This window comes from Delphinus delphis, chromosome 19 (assembly GCF_949987515.2).
Source record: "Delphinus delphis chromosome 19, mDelDel1.2, whole genome shotgun sequence".
In the NCBI taxonomy this organism is placed as follows: domain Eukaryota; kingdom Metazoa; phylum Chordata; class Mammalia; order Artiodactyla; family Delphinidae; genus Delphinus; species Delphinus delphis.
Window position 1 is genome coordinate 7813194 of NC_082701.1, and position 17935 is coordinate 7831128.

The window sequence follows — 17935 nt, forward strand, 5'->3', positions numbered from 1 at the left end:
ATAATTCAATCAACTTTAGTTTTCTGCCTTCTGCTCAAAGTTTAGGGTAGGGGAAAAATTAAGCTGTTTCATTCATGCCAGACTGAGAAGACAAACCAAGATGCCCTGTTCTCAGAACCTGGGTAAAGCCGAGAAACAGGGCGCTGGTTACCTCTCACATAAGAGGCTGTCAAATGTCCTGGGATGTAACAAGAAAAATACCCTGTCATCTTTTTTTGACTGCTCAGATGGCCTGGAGAAAGAATGGATTCCTGAATTAACACCCATTTTTGTGTTCCAAGGCTTTTCTAGGAGATCCAGAACCCTGTCTGTCCCATGCTTTCTACGGGAGAAATAGTCTAGTTATCTGCCGCGCCCCCCATCCCCGTCCCCAGTTTTGCTAATTACTACAGAGGAACTAAAACTGCTCCAGGAGAAACTAGGTATGAATTTACATGCATCCATTTAAGGATGATTAGTGGAAACAGTTTGTCCCTCTTACTTGGCCGTCTTTTCGCTATGTTCTTCTTTTTCCTAAGTGGACGCAGGGGAGGAAAAGCAACACAGGAAATAGGGAACAACTGAAAATGTTAATACAGTCAAAACAACGCAAAACATGATGCAGCATGTAGGCTACTGTCCTAGTTCCTGTTCTGTCAGACTTGCTGAGTAACTTCGCACAAGTTACTTAACCTCTCTGAGTTTTGGTTTCCTCTTCTGTAAATTAAGCAGTTTGGATGGTATCATCTCCCAATTCTACTAGTACACACTTATTCTGAAGCTCATACCCTTATTTAAAATCTAGCACTCTTAACTATATTTCTTCATTCAAATCACACTTGGGTATTTTGGGGATAGCATATATGCCAATTATTTGGATTTAATAATAGGAGTAAAGCAATACACAACTTTTTTATGCTTTTGGAATTTTTCATCTTCAAATGCCCCTAGTGGTTAAACAACTGATTTGACATGTTTAAGAAATACCAGTTTCTCAACTTTGTAGGCTGACAATTTGGATTCTGATGTGAAGTTACTCGTAACAAAATAAAATAGATATGTATCAGTCTTAAACATTAACAATTTTCCATTCACCCCACCCTGCTTCACCGGTAAGGTTATTCGTTATTCGGAATGTGTTTCTTTAATGAGATTAACATTAGTTAACGTTATCTCATAAAATGTAAATTAGTCTGTAAAACAATGGTTTTAAATAGATTCAATATGGAAAACAAAGTTAAATAACAAGTGTTAAAATATCTATGAAGAACTTCGCCCAACTAGCGGGAAGCAGGGAGGAGACATTTTCACCAGTAGAAGCGCTGGCATCCGCAGCAGGAAACTGGAGTGGATTATAAATCGCACTCCCTACTCAAACCCAGGCCCTTCCTCTGGACACTGTGATGCTTCTCGACGCCCCTGCAACTTGCCAGTGTACCTGAGACTATGCTAGACGGAGATTAAATTCGTCCTTGGCCCTTAATGTACTGGAAACAAGTTGGTCAAGCCAGGTGTCGAGTTGAGAAGGGACCCAAGTCGTGGAGTTCCAGGTTTCAGGGCTGGTAAAGGTTTACGGAGCGCCTCAGCAAAGGCGCAGGAACAGAGTATGTAGTGTAGCTCTTCGTTAGCAAAGGTTTCTTAAGCTGACTTCCAACGGGCAGACTTTCCTTCACGCCTCTCAGCTTGGTCCCACTACAGGAATGAGGATGTTGGCGGACTCCAGGTGCCTGAAGCTCAAAGGCCCACTGCTCAGGGCCGGCATCAGAACCGAGCCCAGGGTGTGCTAAGTATGGAGGCGAGGTAATTGTTACACTGTTGGCAGTGCAATTACACTTGGAACCGTTTCCCAGCAGTCGTTAGGCCCTCCCTGGCTCTGGGCCTCTTCTACTCCAGGGGCTCCAATTTCAGGGAAAGGCTCCCGACTACAAACCTGGAAAGACGCAGTTAAGAAGAAACGCAGCCGGACTGCAATCCCCAGAAACCGTCGCGGGCCCTCAGCATCCGGGACACCGTCCGCAAGGATCCCTGGGTATTGTGGTCCGTTCCTTCGGCAGCAACCCTCGGCTGACGGTAAAATTCCAGCCGAACCTGGGACCACAACTCCCAGCAACCCTTGCTGCCGTGCGGGGGGTCTTCACGTTCTCGTGGCGCGGCGCAGGCGCACTGGGGCCTCGGCGCGGACCGCGCAGACTGAATAATAAAAGGGGAGCGGCGAAGAGGCAGGAAGACAGGACCATGTCGAAGGGCCCAGGGCCCGGCGGCTCCGCAGCTTCCTCGGCGCCCCCGGCCGCCACCGCTCAGGTGCTGCAGGCACAGCCCGAGAAACCGCAGCACTACACGTACGTAGAGCCCCCCCCGCCGCGCGCGCACGCCTGACGTCAGCGGCCAGCGTGAGTCACGCGCGCAGGGAGAGCGCGAGGCGGCCTCTCCCTCCCCCCTTCTTCCTCCGGCCCGGCCCAGACCGGTTCCAACCTGCTGGGGCCGGTCCCAACTGCCTCCAACTGCCACCAACCTTTGGTCGGCCGAGGGGCGGGAAACCCGGTCCCCGCCGCCGAGTGGGGAAGGCGGGAGCTTGGGATGCGGAGTGCACACATCTTAGGCCGGGCCTTTGAGGCCTAACTGTTCCTCAGACCATAAAACCACAATCCCAGCCACTTGAGGGGCGATAAGAAGTCTAAGACGCGACCAGAATGAGTTCCTAAGGGGCCAGCCCTAGACCCGCTTATAAATGACCGTTAGCGTGAAGTCTTGTCAGGCGACCCATGTAGTGTGCACAGGGGGCCTTTTGTGTCCGTGAGGTCCGTGTGTCGTCCACAGAGGTCACTCTTGCTTGAATTCACTTAAACAGTTGACCCAGCCCTAGTCAGGGATCCCAAGGGTGATGGGGTCCGAATGTGTCCCCAGGCCCAAGCCAAATGTGGCATCCGAGGGAGCCCCAAATGCTGATGCTACGAGAGTCCAGTTAAGATGGGAAGCCTCTTCCTGGGAATCTGCTTGTGTCTAAATGTAGGTCCCTGTCGTCTTTTTATAATATTGCCTCTCAAGGCACTTCAAGCAACTGCCTAGTGCTAGATGCTTTGGGAGAAAGAAAGAGAAAAAGAGGCAGGCCCTCCTGTTAAGCACAATGTTGGTTTCCATTTTTCCGTGATGCTCTTTGAGTGCCCCACATCCCCTTCGTCTCCCAAGTTGTGAGCAAGTTTAGAAGGATCCCCAAGTGTACCTCAGTCTTGCTGGAGATTTTGGAAGTTGGGGGTTGAACAGCCCTTAAGGGGAACACGGTAATGCTGCCTGGTGAACCAAGAGCAAGAAGCATGTGTTGGAGTAGAAGGAAGTAGACAAGAGGAGCGCTTGTTTGTCACTGATGGAAGTGAGACCCATTGGGAGACTCTTCTGGGATAAGGGAACATCGATTTTAGGAAGTGTATTGGTTTCTCTGTGAGATTCTCTGTTACTGGTTGAAATCATTTGAAACTTTTTGTGGACTTAAGTCTGACTCATGTTAACTATAACTTTTTTAATATGGCCATTTGCATTGCTTTCTTACTGGAGTTCTTTCTGCAGTCCTGCCGCTGGCTTTGGTGAGATGGTCTTAGCTCAGAGAATTCAGTGGTCAGATGAATGGTGTGGTCAGGCAACAGTAGGGTCTTGATTTGGAAATCTGCAAACTTCACCTTATTGGAACTTATTTATAATCACTGGTTGCTCAGATCACGTTTTTTTAGAAAAATACCGATAACATTTTGAGTAATGTGAATCTTGGTTTCAGCAACCTCTGTTTCTGTGTTGTGTTGTCATTGTCATTGAGTATATTATGGAGTCTATATTAGAAAGGCTTTCTAATCATGTTGGAATTGAGAGATGAAACAAGTCAACAGCTGTGTAAATGTTAATATGAGTCTTTGTCCTCTTGATGCTCATTTGTTTAAAAACTGTCTTTCCGTTCCTCGTGGGGTAAGCACAGAGTAATCAGTCTTGGCTCTTAAAGTGGCTTAGCAGCAGATGAAATGCCCAGGCCTGATTGGGTGGTTGGTGGTTGGAGGTGTTCCCATCTCTTTATTTTCTGTTATCTGTTCGTGTGTGTGTGTGTGTGTGTGTGTGTGTGTGTGTGTGTGTGTGTGTGTGTGTGTGAGATGATGTGGAAAGCTTCATTCAGGTCTGAGGAGCAGGGAGCATGAGGACACATGATGGCACGAGTACACTTGTTGGCTCTGAATTTATTTATTAAAGGTGAACCCATTTGTTTTCCTTGGGGGTTAGGAGACACGAACATTTTAATTTTGATTTCAGTATTTGCTATAAAATTTTGAGCTGCCGAGCATTTTTTTCATTCTCTTTTGTAGCATGAATTTCCAGAATTTGTTCCAACCTGAATATGACCTTACCTAGTGCATTGATCCCATTGTTGAATACAGATATAGACTCCTTGTTGTTTTTTGAATGTTTGTATTTTTTTACCTGTCAAATTTTTTTTACATTTTAAAGCTTTCTGATATGTTAATTTTGTGTATTTTTTTGTACCTGATGTTATTTGAGATTATGTGACATGCATTAATTTTGCAGTAATCTAGAAGAGATTTGCATTAAAATTGAATCCCACTCATCATAATGTCAGTCTTGGCAAACACAGTTGAATCCATCAAAAGCAAAAATTGTGTTCCTGTTGGCTTGCTTCTTGCCCTTTATTCTTATACCACAACTAAAGTCCTAGAGTTTGAGCCCTCCTTTTCCCAAACCAAGAGGATTATTCGTAACATAGTTTGAAGGATAATTATTTTGTTGGCTTTTCTTTTTTGTAAGCTGTTGAATATTCTTACTTTAAGGGAAACTTGGAATTAATCCTTTCAGAAAATTGGTGTAGCGGGCACTTGTGCTAGACTTGAGGAATCCATCCCTTTTAGATAACGGTTATATCAGAATTTCCTCTGTTGTACACTTCCAAGTATTGGATTAGCACTAAGTAAAATGATAATATGCATGTATTAGTACTTTTCAACACAAGAACCATGTGACCTCTTGCTAGGTAATTTGTCTATTTTTTTTGACAAAGACTAAATTTAATGCAGCTTTATTTAGAACAAGTCCATCATATTTTAGAAGAGTTTTATAAAAACAGACTGAAGAATGGGAAATTTTGGAGCAATTTACATTCTGAAATGTATCTACAAATTTAGCTAACTTTGGGCTTTACTACATAACAATTATATTGTTAAAAGTGTATAGCTGAAAGGTCACCAAAAAACCTGCCATCTTTAATAAAACATCCCAGTTTTGGCACTTCCCTGGCCGTCCAGTGGTTAAGATTCTGCGCTTCCACTGCAGGGGACACAGGTCCAACCCCCAGTGGGAACTAAGATCCCGCATGCTGCGTGGTATGGTCAAAAAAACCCCAGTTTTGGGAATTCTCTGTCAGTCCATTGGTTAAGACTTGGTGCTTTCACTGCCGTGGCCCAGGTTCAATCCCTGGTCTGGGAACTGAGATTGCGCAAGCCGCGCAGCATGGCAAAAAAAAAAATTAAGTTTTTGACCTCATTATTTTGACCCTATAAGAGGATATAAACCTCAAAGACATTAAATCATTTTTGGATTCTTTTACCTGCAATTGATTCTCAGACTTCTTAATTCTCTTGTATTAAAGGAAAATGAAATTCTAGTTTATTGACGGTTACTTGGAGGTTTCTGGCCACTGGGTGATTTCTTATAGGTAGACAGAGGATAAGTGCTTTATACTCATCTAGCCAGGTGTCGTTTTAATTTAGGACTGTTTCCTGGGCATCTTTAAAGAAGAATAATGTAGCAGTACTTCCATAGATAAACTACTTTGAGGGAAATCTGTTAGTTTATACATTATGTAAATGTCATGAGCTTCACTTGATTGCATCTGATTGTGTTTTGGAAAATCCAGGCAATGAACAGTATTTAAATCATTATTGCAGATTGCAATAACTTTGTAAATACATTGCTAGAGCACAACTTGTTGCACAATGGAAGTCATTGGAAGCATTGCTTAGCAGCCTTGGCAAGAATGAGTTAAATTACCAATAAACATTTCTGGATCTTGTTTACTTGTTTATCAAGGAGAACTAATTTCTTGCAGGACAAAAATTGAGAGCTCACTGTGGCCTTCAGGCAAGTCCACAAAATCCCCATTAATAAGTGTTAAGTGCCCATGCTAAGGGTAGACTCAATTTTAGCACCTAGTTGGTATTTGCTATAATCTAAATTAATGATTAAAGTGAAGATTTGCTTAATGGTTAAGTTTTTTTGTTTTAATCCAGCTATGTTAGATACTAAAGAAGGCTTCCCCACAATCCATATGCATCTGCTTTGACTGGTGGTTTCTATCAACCTACAAAGACTGTGGCTTATTGGTGAGGGCAGCTGGACAACTCTGAGAGCAACTTAGAGAAATCCATCTTGGGCACACTCTATAAAGGAGCTCCTTCTCTGCAAATAGCACCCCAGATAAGTGCACAAAAGCAAGACACCCTCGTGGACCTACTTCCTCCCGCTTTCAACACCCTGATGCCTGAAGGTGAGGTCTCCTTCCTGTGTGTCTTAGAAGCTGTGAGCTCACTTAGGTAATGAGAGGCCTGCGACAGCCTGAGCACCGCACATCTGCAGGCTTTCCTACCAGACCTTTGCCTAAAGGTTATTTTTCTCATTAGGAGAGACTCTAGGTTAGAAGACTGATAAAAGTAAGGTTGCATTTAAAGCTACATTACTTTAAATAGAGAACTGATCTAGGGATTATTTTCTCAAGTGGGGACAATATTTGCTTAATCATAAAGTTTTTCATTTTGTTTTTTGTTTTTTTGATCCAGCTGTGCTTGATACTAAAGGAGGTTTTCCCACATATGCATCTTCTGTATTTTGAAATTACAACTATGGACAGTTATGGCTAATCATAGTAGATTGTCTTCCCTTCTTTTAACACCTTGGATGAATTTTGGGGCACATTAATGTGTTATGTGAAGATGGATGTTGAATGTAAGTTTCTCTGCCATTCTTAGCCAATATATAAAAATTACATTAGCCTAATTGCTAAAAATGCCAAGGATTTGCGTTCAGTATCTTTCTGGACAATGTAGTTTTCTTGTTTTCTTACCATATAGATACTCTATAGATTCACCCCAGCCAGCCATCTTAAAATACCTGCATGGGCAACAGAGAGATCTACGGAGAAAGTTTGGGTAAAATCATTGCATATGAAAATAGGTATGGGGTTTATTTTGGGGGGATGGAAATGTTCTGGAATCAGACCATGATGATGGTTACACAACATGATGAATATCCTAAAAACTAATGAAATGTACACTTTAAAATGGTGAATTTTTATGTTGTATAAGTTACATCTCAATTTTTTTGGACAAAAGCATTGTTATAATCAGTGTATATGAGTCCCTCCTACTAGAGAGGCCTTAGACACATGGCCTATCAGGGCTTGGCAGCATCAGTCAGCATGGGAAAGCCTGCAGTTTGTGAAGAGCTCTTGGCACCCTTTTCCCAGCCTTCTCAATGGCTTCGTCTCCGTGTATCCATTCTAGGCGAATGCCTCCATGTTGTAAGTCTGAGGAGATTCTTCTAAGAAGTGAATACTCAGCAAGTTTGAGACTCCTAGTTGTTGGTAGTTGTACTTTAAATTGTCTCTGAATTGGTAACCGTTATAAAGAACAAGCACACTTTTCCCAATACCTTCATAAAATGAATTGTGTTTACTTCCTAGGGTGGGTGGGATGTAGAAGAGGTTGCTGTTCTGCTAAAATGAATTGATTCTGTTCATCTGGTATTGTGATGATTGTTCTAATGTTCACATGGGCATTTCTGTAAGAATAGGCCATGTGTTTTAGGCATTTAAAGTGATATCAATGGCTATAATATTTTCGTTCAAATAATCTCAACAAACTTTTAATATTTTCTCTATAAAATCCCTCAACTTTCACCCCTTTTTTCTTTGCCAGTGTGTAGAATTTGACAGCAGTATCAAGAGCTGATGAGGAGGAGAAGATGGAAAGGAGTCTAGCAACTTAAAAATCTCATAGCGTTCTGTGAGGTGACCTTTTTCCTGTTGGTGGCTCAATTTATTTAGGAGACAAAGAAGATACTAAGGCCTGTGATAGTACCGTCATGTCATATCTGAGCTTATTTTCCTCCCTTATTCTTTACATCACAGTTTGCTTTTTGTGTTCATAAGTTGACTCATTTGTTTCCTATTAGTATTTGAAACACCATATGGTCACCATAAGTCCTAACAAAATGACTTCTAATGAGGAGGGGAAGACCCATGTTCCCACCTTCCTATGAAATTTTGGCCTATTCACAAAACTACCCCATTGAAGAGAGATAGTTATGCTTAGGAAGGAAGAGGTTGATAAAAACATTTGGCATGGTGTTCTATGACTTAAAAATTTTAAGTAGTAGTTTTTATATCTAAGCTTTTATTAATTTTGGTAAGAACATTACTATATCGTTTTTATTTCACTTTTAGTGCTAAGAGGTGCCAAGCATCTGGTAGCCTGCCAGTTTAGGATTTGTGTAAATCAAACAACATGAATTAGAAACTTGTACTTATATTTTCTTATTTAAAACCAAACAGAACAGATTTTACTATTGAACTTTTATAATGAACACATAAAATGAATATTAAATATCCAATAGAGTACATTGAAGTTAACATTTCTGTTTTTGTTTTTAGTAACTTATTTTATGGTATTGAAATTATGGCCTGTCAAAAACTCCCAGACATACTTTCAACAGCTTCTAGAGAGCCACTTATGCTTATTTGTTACTACTCTTGTTTTTCCTGTAGCTCAGTTAAGAAAAGCATTGTTAACAGCATGGTGTTTAAGACTAGTGACTCTAGGACCAGACTGTCTGGGTTTGAAGCCCAACTCTGCCGCTTACTAGCTGCGGGACCTTGGGCAAGTGACTTCCCTCTTTGTGTGTCAGTTTCCTGATGATACCAATAATGCCTGTGCCAAGGGGTAGTTATGAGGATTCAGTGAGTTAATGTATATAAAGTGCTTAAAACCGTGCCTGGCACTTAGCACAGTGTAAGTACTATTCTTATCAATGTCAGAACAGTGCTCAGGTTACTGCTTTCAGTTGCATTGCTACCTCCTTCAACAGCCTGTGGGTCCGTGTTGTCTTCAGAGCACTCTCCTCTCTTCCCTGTCCATTCGAATTTCACTTCAGTCGCAGTTCTTATAGCCTCCATCAGCCTGGTTATATCTCAGACAATGAATTTGTGTTCTCAACGGAACTACTCTTTCAGGGATCAAGACTGTTGTACAGAAGTGTTCAAAATAACACATCAGTTAAAACCTTTATACTAAAATGTTTGTCAAATTGGAAGCTTTTGAGGCCAGCTATTTACAGGAAAACTTTGAACCAAAGCAAGGTGTTATCTAATTTAGGGAACGAACCAGGGTTTTCAGTACCGCTCACAGATTCTCCAGAATCAGTGACGTTGAGTCACTGATCACATGAACTTTCCTCAGTTTTACCACTTCCAGGATCCTTAGGGCAAGTGAAAATCATAGACAGGAGGAACCAGGAACACCAACGTTGCACCGTTCATGGTTCTTGTTAGTCTTGGGGCCGGGACATGTCACAGATATCAGCTTTTTCCCAGTGAGAATGGGCTGAAATCATTTGCTGGTGAGTGACTCCACCCCACCTTAAAGTGTTTGCTTGCTTAAGTGCCTGTGGTGCTTGTACTGTGGGTTCCTGTGTATGTAACTGTGTTAAGATAGTTTCATTGTATCTAGGAGGTTGGTACTGGCCCCAAGGTCTTTGGCTGAAACCCGGTTATAGGATTAAAGCCTGTCTTAAAGATTTAGACACATGCAGAAATTCACCAGATGCTTATTTTGTTTGCCTGAATAATACTATCTGGGCTTGCTTTTCTGCCTGAGAGAGTGTTCTAAACCCAGGATCACTTCAGAAGATAGCACGTTATCTTGTTTATCTTTTTTTTTTTTTTTTTTTTTTTTTGGTAAGCAGGCCTCTCACCCATGTGGCCTCTCCGTTGTGGAGCACAGGCTCCAGACAAGCAGGCTCAGCGGCCATGGCTCACGGGCCCAGCCGCTCCGCAGCATGTGGGATCTTCCCGGACCGGGGCACGAACCCGCGTCCCCTGCATCGGCAGGCGGACTCTCAACCACTGCCCCTCCAGGGAAGCCCATGTTATCTTATCTTAAATAAAGATTTGGACAAATAATTGTCCAAATATTTACCAATAACTAATTTTAGCTTTATTTGGCGTTATTTTTTTAAAAAGCCTTTTTTTTTTTGTAACTCTTACTGGTGTGGTTATTGTCATAAAGTTGTATGGTTTCTGGGTTATGTTTGGTGTCAAAACAGAATGTGTATGTATATCCTTACAAACATTGAATCCAGAACTAATAGTTTACCTAAAGCTCTTCAAAAATGAGGAAAGGTTTTTCAGCAAATTGTAAGAAATAGTTACTTTTACACACACACACACACACACACACACACACACACACACACACACACACACACACTTGGATAAGTAATTTAGGATTCTTAATCTACTGCTTATCTGCTCTTACAATATTCTCCTTGAAGTTAAAAAAGATTTTATTCTCAAACTTAAAAATGAAGAATCTTTGGTAAGTCATGAACTATGAGCTCTGTGACTAATTTCTTTATAGGAGTTATGTATGGGGAAAATAAAGTAGCCAGTAGGGTTAATATAAATATGGAAAACAGATCATAGATAAGTGTCATTTGAGCCTTTGGACACCACAGTGTTGTCTTCGACAGTGACTGGAATTTTTTTGGGTTTTTTGTTTGTTTTGTTTTTTCTTTCCTTTGCTAGTTTCAGAATCCTATCACATTGTGGCTAGATTTCATTAAGCAACATTTAAGAACAGGACCATTTCTTGCATTTTAAGATTCTGTTTCCGTGATAAAGCTTGATTATTGCTTGAAATAGATGAAATTCGGATTTAATAAGACTAGCTGTAATAAAGATGAACAGCGGTGGCTTATTAGGGATATGGGTACATCTGTCACGTTGCCAGATCTCTGCTACCCCTGTGTGAGTCTCATGAGCAGTGACCACTGACTAGCCAGGAGAGCAGCTGGCTCCCCAGGAGCAGAGCCATGACCTTCAGTCTGCGATGTGTCAGGGGTGGGTTTCTACTGTCAGCTCTGTCTGTTGCCCCCTTTTTGTTGGGCTCACAGATTGCTGTTCACTGTGCACATTGGGATCAAGTCCCGAGCACACACCATCTCTTCCTGTTGCTTCTCCAGAGGCCCTCATTGTCTTGCCTATGTGCCTTTTTATTCAAATCTGACCATTTTACATACATATCCAATCAGACTTTACAAATCATAAGCAGGATGACATTCTAATAGTCATTTGTTTTACAAAAAGATTTACCACAGTTCACTTTTAACTTAAAAGAACTCTTCTGACTTATTAGCATCATATATCTTTCATTTAATTTTGGAAAAGCCACGATAACCACTAAAATCAATAATACTGGGTGTAGTTTTCTTTCCAGTTTTTCTTTCTGCATATAGTTTACCTAATTGTCCAGTTATATATATATATTTTTTTCTTTCACTTAATATATCTCTAGTTTGTACCCAGCTTTTGCCAAATAATACCTTTTAGTTGTTTGAGTAAACAGAAAAAGGAATTTAATACATCTCTGTTTATCTGTGCACATTCTCAGCAGCAGTTACAGAGTGAGCCATCCCACTGGTTGCTTTTCTAGTCTGCATGTGAAGCTGAAGATCTTAAATTTAGTGTTGAGGGTGAGGAACAAGGCTGTGCAGACTTTGTGGGCAAAGTAGCTAGAGAAGTTACTGATTTCTTAATTGCCAGGAGAAGCATCTAAGTTGCTTGTCTGTTTTGCTGGGTTAGTGCATAGCTGCTGTGGACCAGGCTTGTACCACTTGGGTTGCTTTAACACTTTTGCTTTTTCTTGGACAAACATGTCCTGAACACCTGCTACAAGCTGGCTTTGTGCAGGGGTACAAAGATGAATAGACCTGGCTGTATACAAAGCAGTTGAAATCAACTGTGGTGGGGCCATACCTGCTGTATTCACACAGTATGGTGGAAACATGGAAGAGAGGGCAATTAATACCACTGGCAGGGCAGGAAACTCTTATGCAGAGAGAAGCCAGAAGGGCGATCCAGACACAGGAGCAACATGATTGAAAGTATGGAGGTCAAAAATGAGGGGAGGCTATGGTGTGTGGAGCAGAGGTCAATAAACTATGGCTCATACGACACATCTAGCCTGCTACCTGCTTTTGTATGGCCCGTGGACTAAGAATAGTTTTTGCATTTTTAATGGTTGAAAAAGAATATTTCATGGCACATGAAAATTATATGAAATTTAATTTTCGGGACTTCCCTGGCAGTCTGGTGGTTAAGGCTCTGTGCTTCAAATGCAGGAAGTGTGGGTTCGATCCCTGGTTGGGGAATTAAGATCCCACATGCCGTGTGGCCCCCAAAAAAAAAAAGAAATTTAATTTTCAGCATCCATAAATACAGCTTTATTGGAAGCCACGCTCATTGGTTTAGATATTGTCTACGGCTGCTTTTGCAGTTTAACCACAGAGTTCAGTAGTTCTGATGGAGACCAGACTGTTGCTCTGCATTGCTCTTCAGTGCGCTACAAATCATGGTGACACAGTTACAACTTGACAGTGTTTCCGGCGCCATGTGTGTTAGCATACCACAACGTTTTATTTATTCTTTATTACCAGTGCCTAAGTATCACGTCAAAACGAGAAGAGAAGAATGGACTTGGAATGTCGTGTTTTTAGGGCACGGGAGTGTGGATTTTCTTGTCACTGAATTAGTTGGCAAAGCTATCTGTAATTAAAAAGCTGTGCTGAAAGAATCCATTAACATTACCAGACTATGTAGTTGTCACAATATTCCCAACTCATAGGAAGGCAACGGTCAGAAAAATCAGAAAATTCTAAAGAGACTGTTTCATTACAGCAGAATTTCTTCACAAAAATGAAAACGAGGCTATAACTGAAGTAAGTTTCTGAGTGGCTCATGTGTTAGCTAAGCAAGGAAAGCCATTTACGGATAGAGAATTAATTAAATTATGTTTGAGGGAAGAAGCTGAAGAAACATGTCCAGAGAAAACAAACTTGTTTAAGAGCATTAGCCTTTCAGCAAGAACAATTTCTCAAAATGTTGAGGTCAATGGGAAAAACATCAGTGGTCAATTAGAAAACAAGGCAAATGATTTTGTGTGGTTTTTCTTGGCTCTTGATGTGTCAACAGAAGCTACTGTTTTATTCATGAAGTCAGTGCCGCGTATGAAGTGACTGAAGAAGTAGCTTCTATGAATAGTCTACTTAAAACAACTACAGCTGAGGATATTTTCTTTTCAAAAACATTAAGAAAACACTTAATTCACTACGGCCTGAAGTATAATCTGCTGATATCTGTTACAACTGATGATGGTAGGAATATGTGTGGAGCAGAAAAAGATTTAATTGGACAAATTTACAAAGCTTATGAAAACATAAGGTGTTTAAAGCCTGTGGTTATTCATTGTATTCATCAGCAGGGACTCTGGAAAGTATTCGAATCTGTCATGAGTTCTTGAACTGCTAGGATCAGTGATGAGCTTCACTCCCTCTTGTGGACTTAACAATCCTCAATTCCATGAATTTTTATCAAAAATAAAAGCTGAATATTCTGGCATGCCCTACTACACAACTAGATAGCTTAGCAGTGGTGAAGTTTTCTTGTAATTTTTTGAGTTCAGGGCTGAGATTGAAATTTTTCTGAAAGAAGAATCATTCTCAACCACTATTACCGAATGCTGAATGGCTTTGGAAGTTAGCTTTTACTGCAGGCTTGATAATGTTTCTTAATGAATTCACCCTAAAATTACAAGACAAAACATCACTTATACGCAGACCTTATGTTGCAGTAAAGTCATTTTGACAACTAACGTTTGAAACATGTCATGTCAAACTACCTTACACACTTCCTCTGCTGCCAGAAGTTAAAACAAAGGTGAGATCTCTATCCCTACACAAATTTACCATGGATGTGATTTCATTCATTCATTGATTGATGCATCGGGTCTTAGTTGTGGCGCGCAGGCTCAGTGCCACACAGCGTGTGGGATCTTAGTTCCCCGACCAGGGATCGAACCTGCGTACCTGCACTGGAAGGCAGATTCTTAACCACTGGACCACCAGGGAAGTCCCTACCCTGGATATGATTTCTGAACACAAATTATAGTTTGAGCAGTGATTTTGCATCTTGATAGGAATACAAAGGAAATTTCCATATTTCAAAATCCATGTACCTTTGCAAATGAGTTCATGCCAAACCTTCAATTGGAAGTAGTTAAAAGAAAAGCATCATATGGGGGGATATATGTATACTTACAGCTGATTCACTGTTATACAACAGAAGCTAACACAACATTGTAAAGCAATTATACTCCAATAAAGATATTTTAAAAAGTATCAAGACACCAGTAGAATTCTATAAATGTATTCTAAGAGCAATATACTCAATTAAAATCATGCTTGTAGAATGATAACAGCATTTGTCAGTACCTGTCGATGTGAAAAGACATCTTCAAAGGCGAAATAAGTAAAATCCTATTACAGAATCAACATTAACAGATGAACATTCATAACCAATTTTGGTGAAAGGGACCCCCAACTTTGCAAATGTTATTCCTGCCACCCTAAGTCCATTCTTACTAGTAGACCTGTGTTACCAAAAATTATAGCCAATTATTATTTTCACCAATAAAAAATCTGTGGAAATTTGTTTTTTCTCTTGTTACGTAAGTACGTACGTAATATCCTCAGTTTGGCCTTTTAGCCCTCAAAGTCTGAAATACTTACTCTGTGGTCCTTTACAGAAAAAGGTTTGCTGACCCTGCTGTAGAGTTTAGCTTGCTGTTGGTGAGAGGAGCAGGTCAGTGGCAGCAGGGGAGGTAGAGTCAGAGTGAGGCCATGCTAAGCACGATTCTAGAAGCAGGGGGGAACTAGATAGATATGGATTAAAACGTCAGCTACGTCCTCCCCATTGCCTCTAAATTTACGTGGTTTTGGGACTTACCTGGCGGTCCAGCGGTTAAGACTTCGCCTTCCAACACAGGGGGTGCGGGGTCAGTCCCTGGCCAGGGAGCTAAGATCCCACATGCATTGCGGCCAAAGAACCGAAACAGAAAACAGAAGCAATACTGTAACAAATTCAATAAAGACTTAAATTGGTCCATGTCAAAAAAAAAAAAAAAAATCTTGGAAAAAAACTGAAAAAGGACTTCCCTGGTGGCGCAGTGGTTAAGAATCCACCTGCCAGTGCGGGGGACACAGGTTGAATCCCTGGTCTGGGAAGATCCCACATGCTGAGGAGCAACTAAGCCCGCAAGCCACAACTACCGAGCCTGCACTCTAGAGCCCGCGAGCCGCAACTACGGAGCCTGTGCTCCACAACTACTGAAGCCCGTGCATCTAGCGCCTGTGCTCCGCGATGAAGAGTAGCCCCGGCTCCCCGCAACTAGAGAAAGCCCGCGCGCAGCAACGAAGACTCAATGCAGCCAAAAATAAATAAAAATAAATAATTAAAAAAATAAATTTATGTAGTGTTTCTAACAGTCGTCTCTAATACTTTTCTGTTTATTCAGTTTATTCAAATTCTGCTCACCCTCCTACCCAGAGGAGAGTGAAACACCCAAACAGATAAAGCTATTAAGTGAGACAATTTAGAATAGGATTTAAAGTTCAGCTGGAGGGAATTCCCTGCGGTTAATAGGACTCTGTGTTTTCGCTGCCAAGGGCGTGGGTTCCATTCCTGGTCCTCAGAGGACTAAGATCCCGCAAGCTGAGCGTACAGCCCCAAAAATAAAGTTTAGCTGGAAATTGAGCTGGTAGCAGTTAGCACTTGATTTAACACCTTAAGAGTGATGTAGGGACTTCCCTGGCGGTCCAGTGGTTAAGACTTCACCTTTCAATGCAGGGGGTGCGGGTTCGATCCCTGGTCAATCCCTGGTTAGGGAGCTAAGATCCCACATGCCTCTTGCGGCTAAAAAACTAAAACAGAACAGAAGCAACATTGTAACAAATTCAATAAAGACTTTAAATATGGTCCACATCAAAAAAGTCTTAGAAAAAGTGATGTAATTTACTGCATATATTGTTAATTGCTTATGTTATCACTGTTGGTTTAATGGGGCAAGTGATTGAATTTTGATTTCAAGTAGCCTGAATTTTGCTGTTTTAGAATTTTGGAAAGTAAAGATAATCCAGTAAATATTGAAAGTATCATTTGATTTTTTTTTAAATGTTTGCATGTATTTGATTTTAAAAGTTTTTAGGGAAAGGTATTAGTTTTATAAAGCAGTTCAGTAATATGATACATTATGATTATATTTGTGTGAAAGTACTGGGAGAAAATTAACCAAAAGTCTAGCATTATTCGTGGTGGGATTAAGGGTGATTTCGTCCTTTTTTAAAAAATATATATATTTTTTTAAATTTATTTTTGTTTGGCTGCATTGGGTCTTTATTTCTGCACGCGGGCTTTCTCTAGTTGCAGTGAGCGGGGGCTACTCTTCGTCCCGGTGCGCGGGCTTCTCATTGCGGTGGCTTCTTTTGTTTTGGAGCACCGGCTCTAGGTGCGCGGGCTCAGTAGTTGTGGCTCGTGGGCTCTAGAGCACAGGCCCAGTAGTTGTGGCTCACAGGCTTAGTTGCTTTGCGGCATGTGGGATCTTCCCGGACCAGGACTTGAACCCGTGTCCCCTGCGTTGGCAGGCAGATTCTCAACCATTGCGCCACCAGGGAAGTCCCCCCTTTTCTACATTTAAAAACTTTTTGTAAGTGGGCATGTTACTTGCACAATGATCCTTTACATTTACAGATAAACCATTAATAGGATAATTAATATGATGTCCTAAAAAGGAGTGAAAGATAACTTTGAAAGTCAGCCCCTGTTGGGACAAATGCAGGTGCTGCTCCTTAGTCAAGGTGAGACTCTGAGCAACCTCAGTGTTCCTCCAACCTTCGTTGATCCTTCTCCTGGGAAGGACGAAGATGTGGCTTTTTCCATCAACTCTTACTGATTCAGGGCCTGAGTGGTTTCTTGACTCATCCTGGCCACAGTAGGTCACTGAGGCCTTGCAATTTGAAGCTAGTCCACATTTATTGTCTTTTATCCTTGAGTGCGGGTATTCCTGGGAGATGGAAGTGTGAAGAATTGAGCTCTGTGGCCCTGTGCGCCCCCCAGATCTTGGAGTGGGGCAGGGGTGGTTGGCGAGTCTTCTCTCGTAACCAGGGATTCCAGGACTTCTTGGTTTTCCTGAGAGCTGGTTGAATTGGAACGAGTAAGTTTCAGCCTATTTTCTTCGATCTTATGCTTTCAAACCTTTAAAATGGAAAGATCGGTTGGAGCTTAATGGAGACAGTTCATTTCCACTGAAAATTTGTTTCATTTCAATCCATGAAAGTAGAAAAGAGTGATTGCTAAGTGCGTTTCTCCTTGCTGTCTGGGCAGTGCGTTGCTGGTGAGCACAGGGTTAGAGGGGGACAGGGAGAGTGGGAAGTTCTGACTAAACATTTTGGTTCCCAGGTGGAGGATGGCGCAGTTCTGTTAATGGCTTAAGCAGAAGGTTAGACATTTCTCTCATTGATTATTGTTGGTTGAAAGTGGGTATTCTGCTGGCCTAGACTCAGTCATTTGGCCCCTTCTCTCGTGAGAGGCTTTTCTGCAGGACAGTCCGCCCTGTCTGCAGAGTTACAAATTTCCTGCACTGTAGTGTTTTTCACCAGGGAATAGGATTAAGCTTCCAGCTCTCAATGTCTGCCTGTGCGCGGCATCATAAAATTGTTGATACCTTTGTAGACTTTGCCTCTTGTGTGACTTCTTGTTACATTCATTCAGCAAACTGTCACTGTACTGGGTTATTACATGCTTGCT

The 17935-nt window shown here is 41.5% G+C and overlaps 1 protein-coding gene and 1 long non-coding RNA gene across 2 annotated transcripts in view; both read left to right on the forward strand.

Annotated features, from left to right (window-relative positions):
- Positions 1-2112: 2112 nt before the first annotated feature.
- Positions 2113-17935, forward strand: part of UNK (unk zinc finger) — a 33793-nt gene continuing 17970 nt past the window's right edge. Inside the window, exon 1 of the mRNA XM_059996931.2 lies at positions 2113-2318. Coding sequence (XP_059852914.1) covers positions 2215-2318 — 104 coding nt within the window. The 5' untranslated portion in view covers positions 2113-2214. The remainder of the gene's footprint in view (positions 2319-17935) is intronic.
- On the forward strand, positions 6681-9919 carry LOC132414417 (uncharacterized). The gene is made up of 3 exons (XR_009516948.1): positions 6681-6966; positions 7092-7194; positions 7938-9919. It is a non-coding gene; the product is annotated as an uncharacterized lncRNA (long non-coding RNA).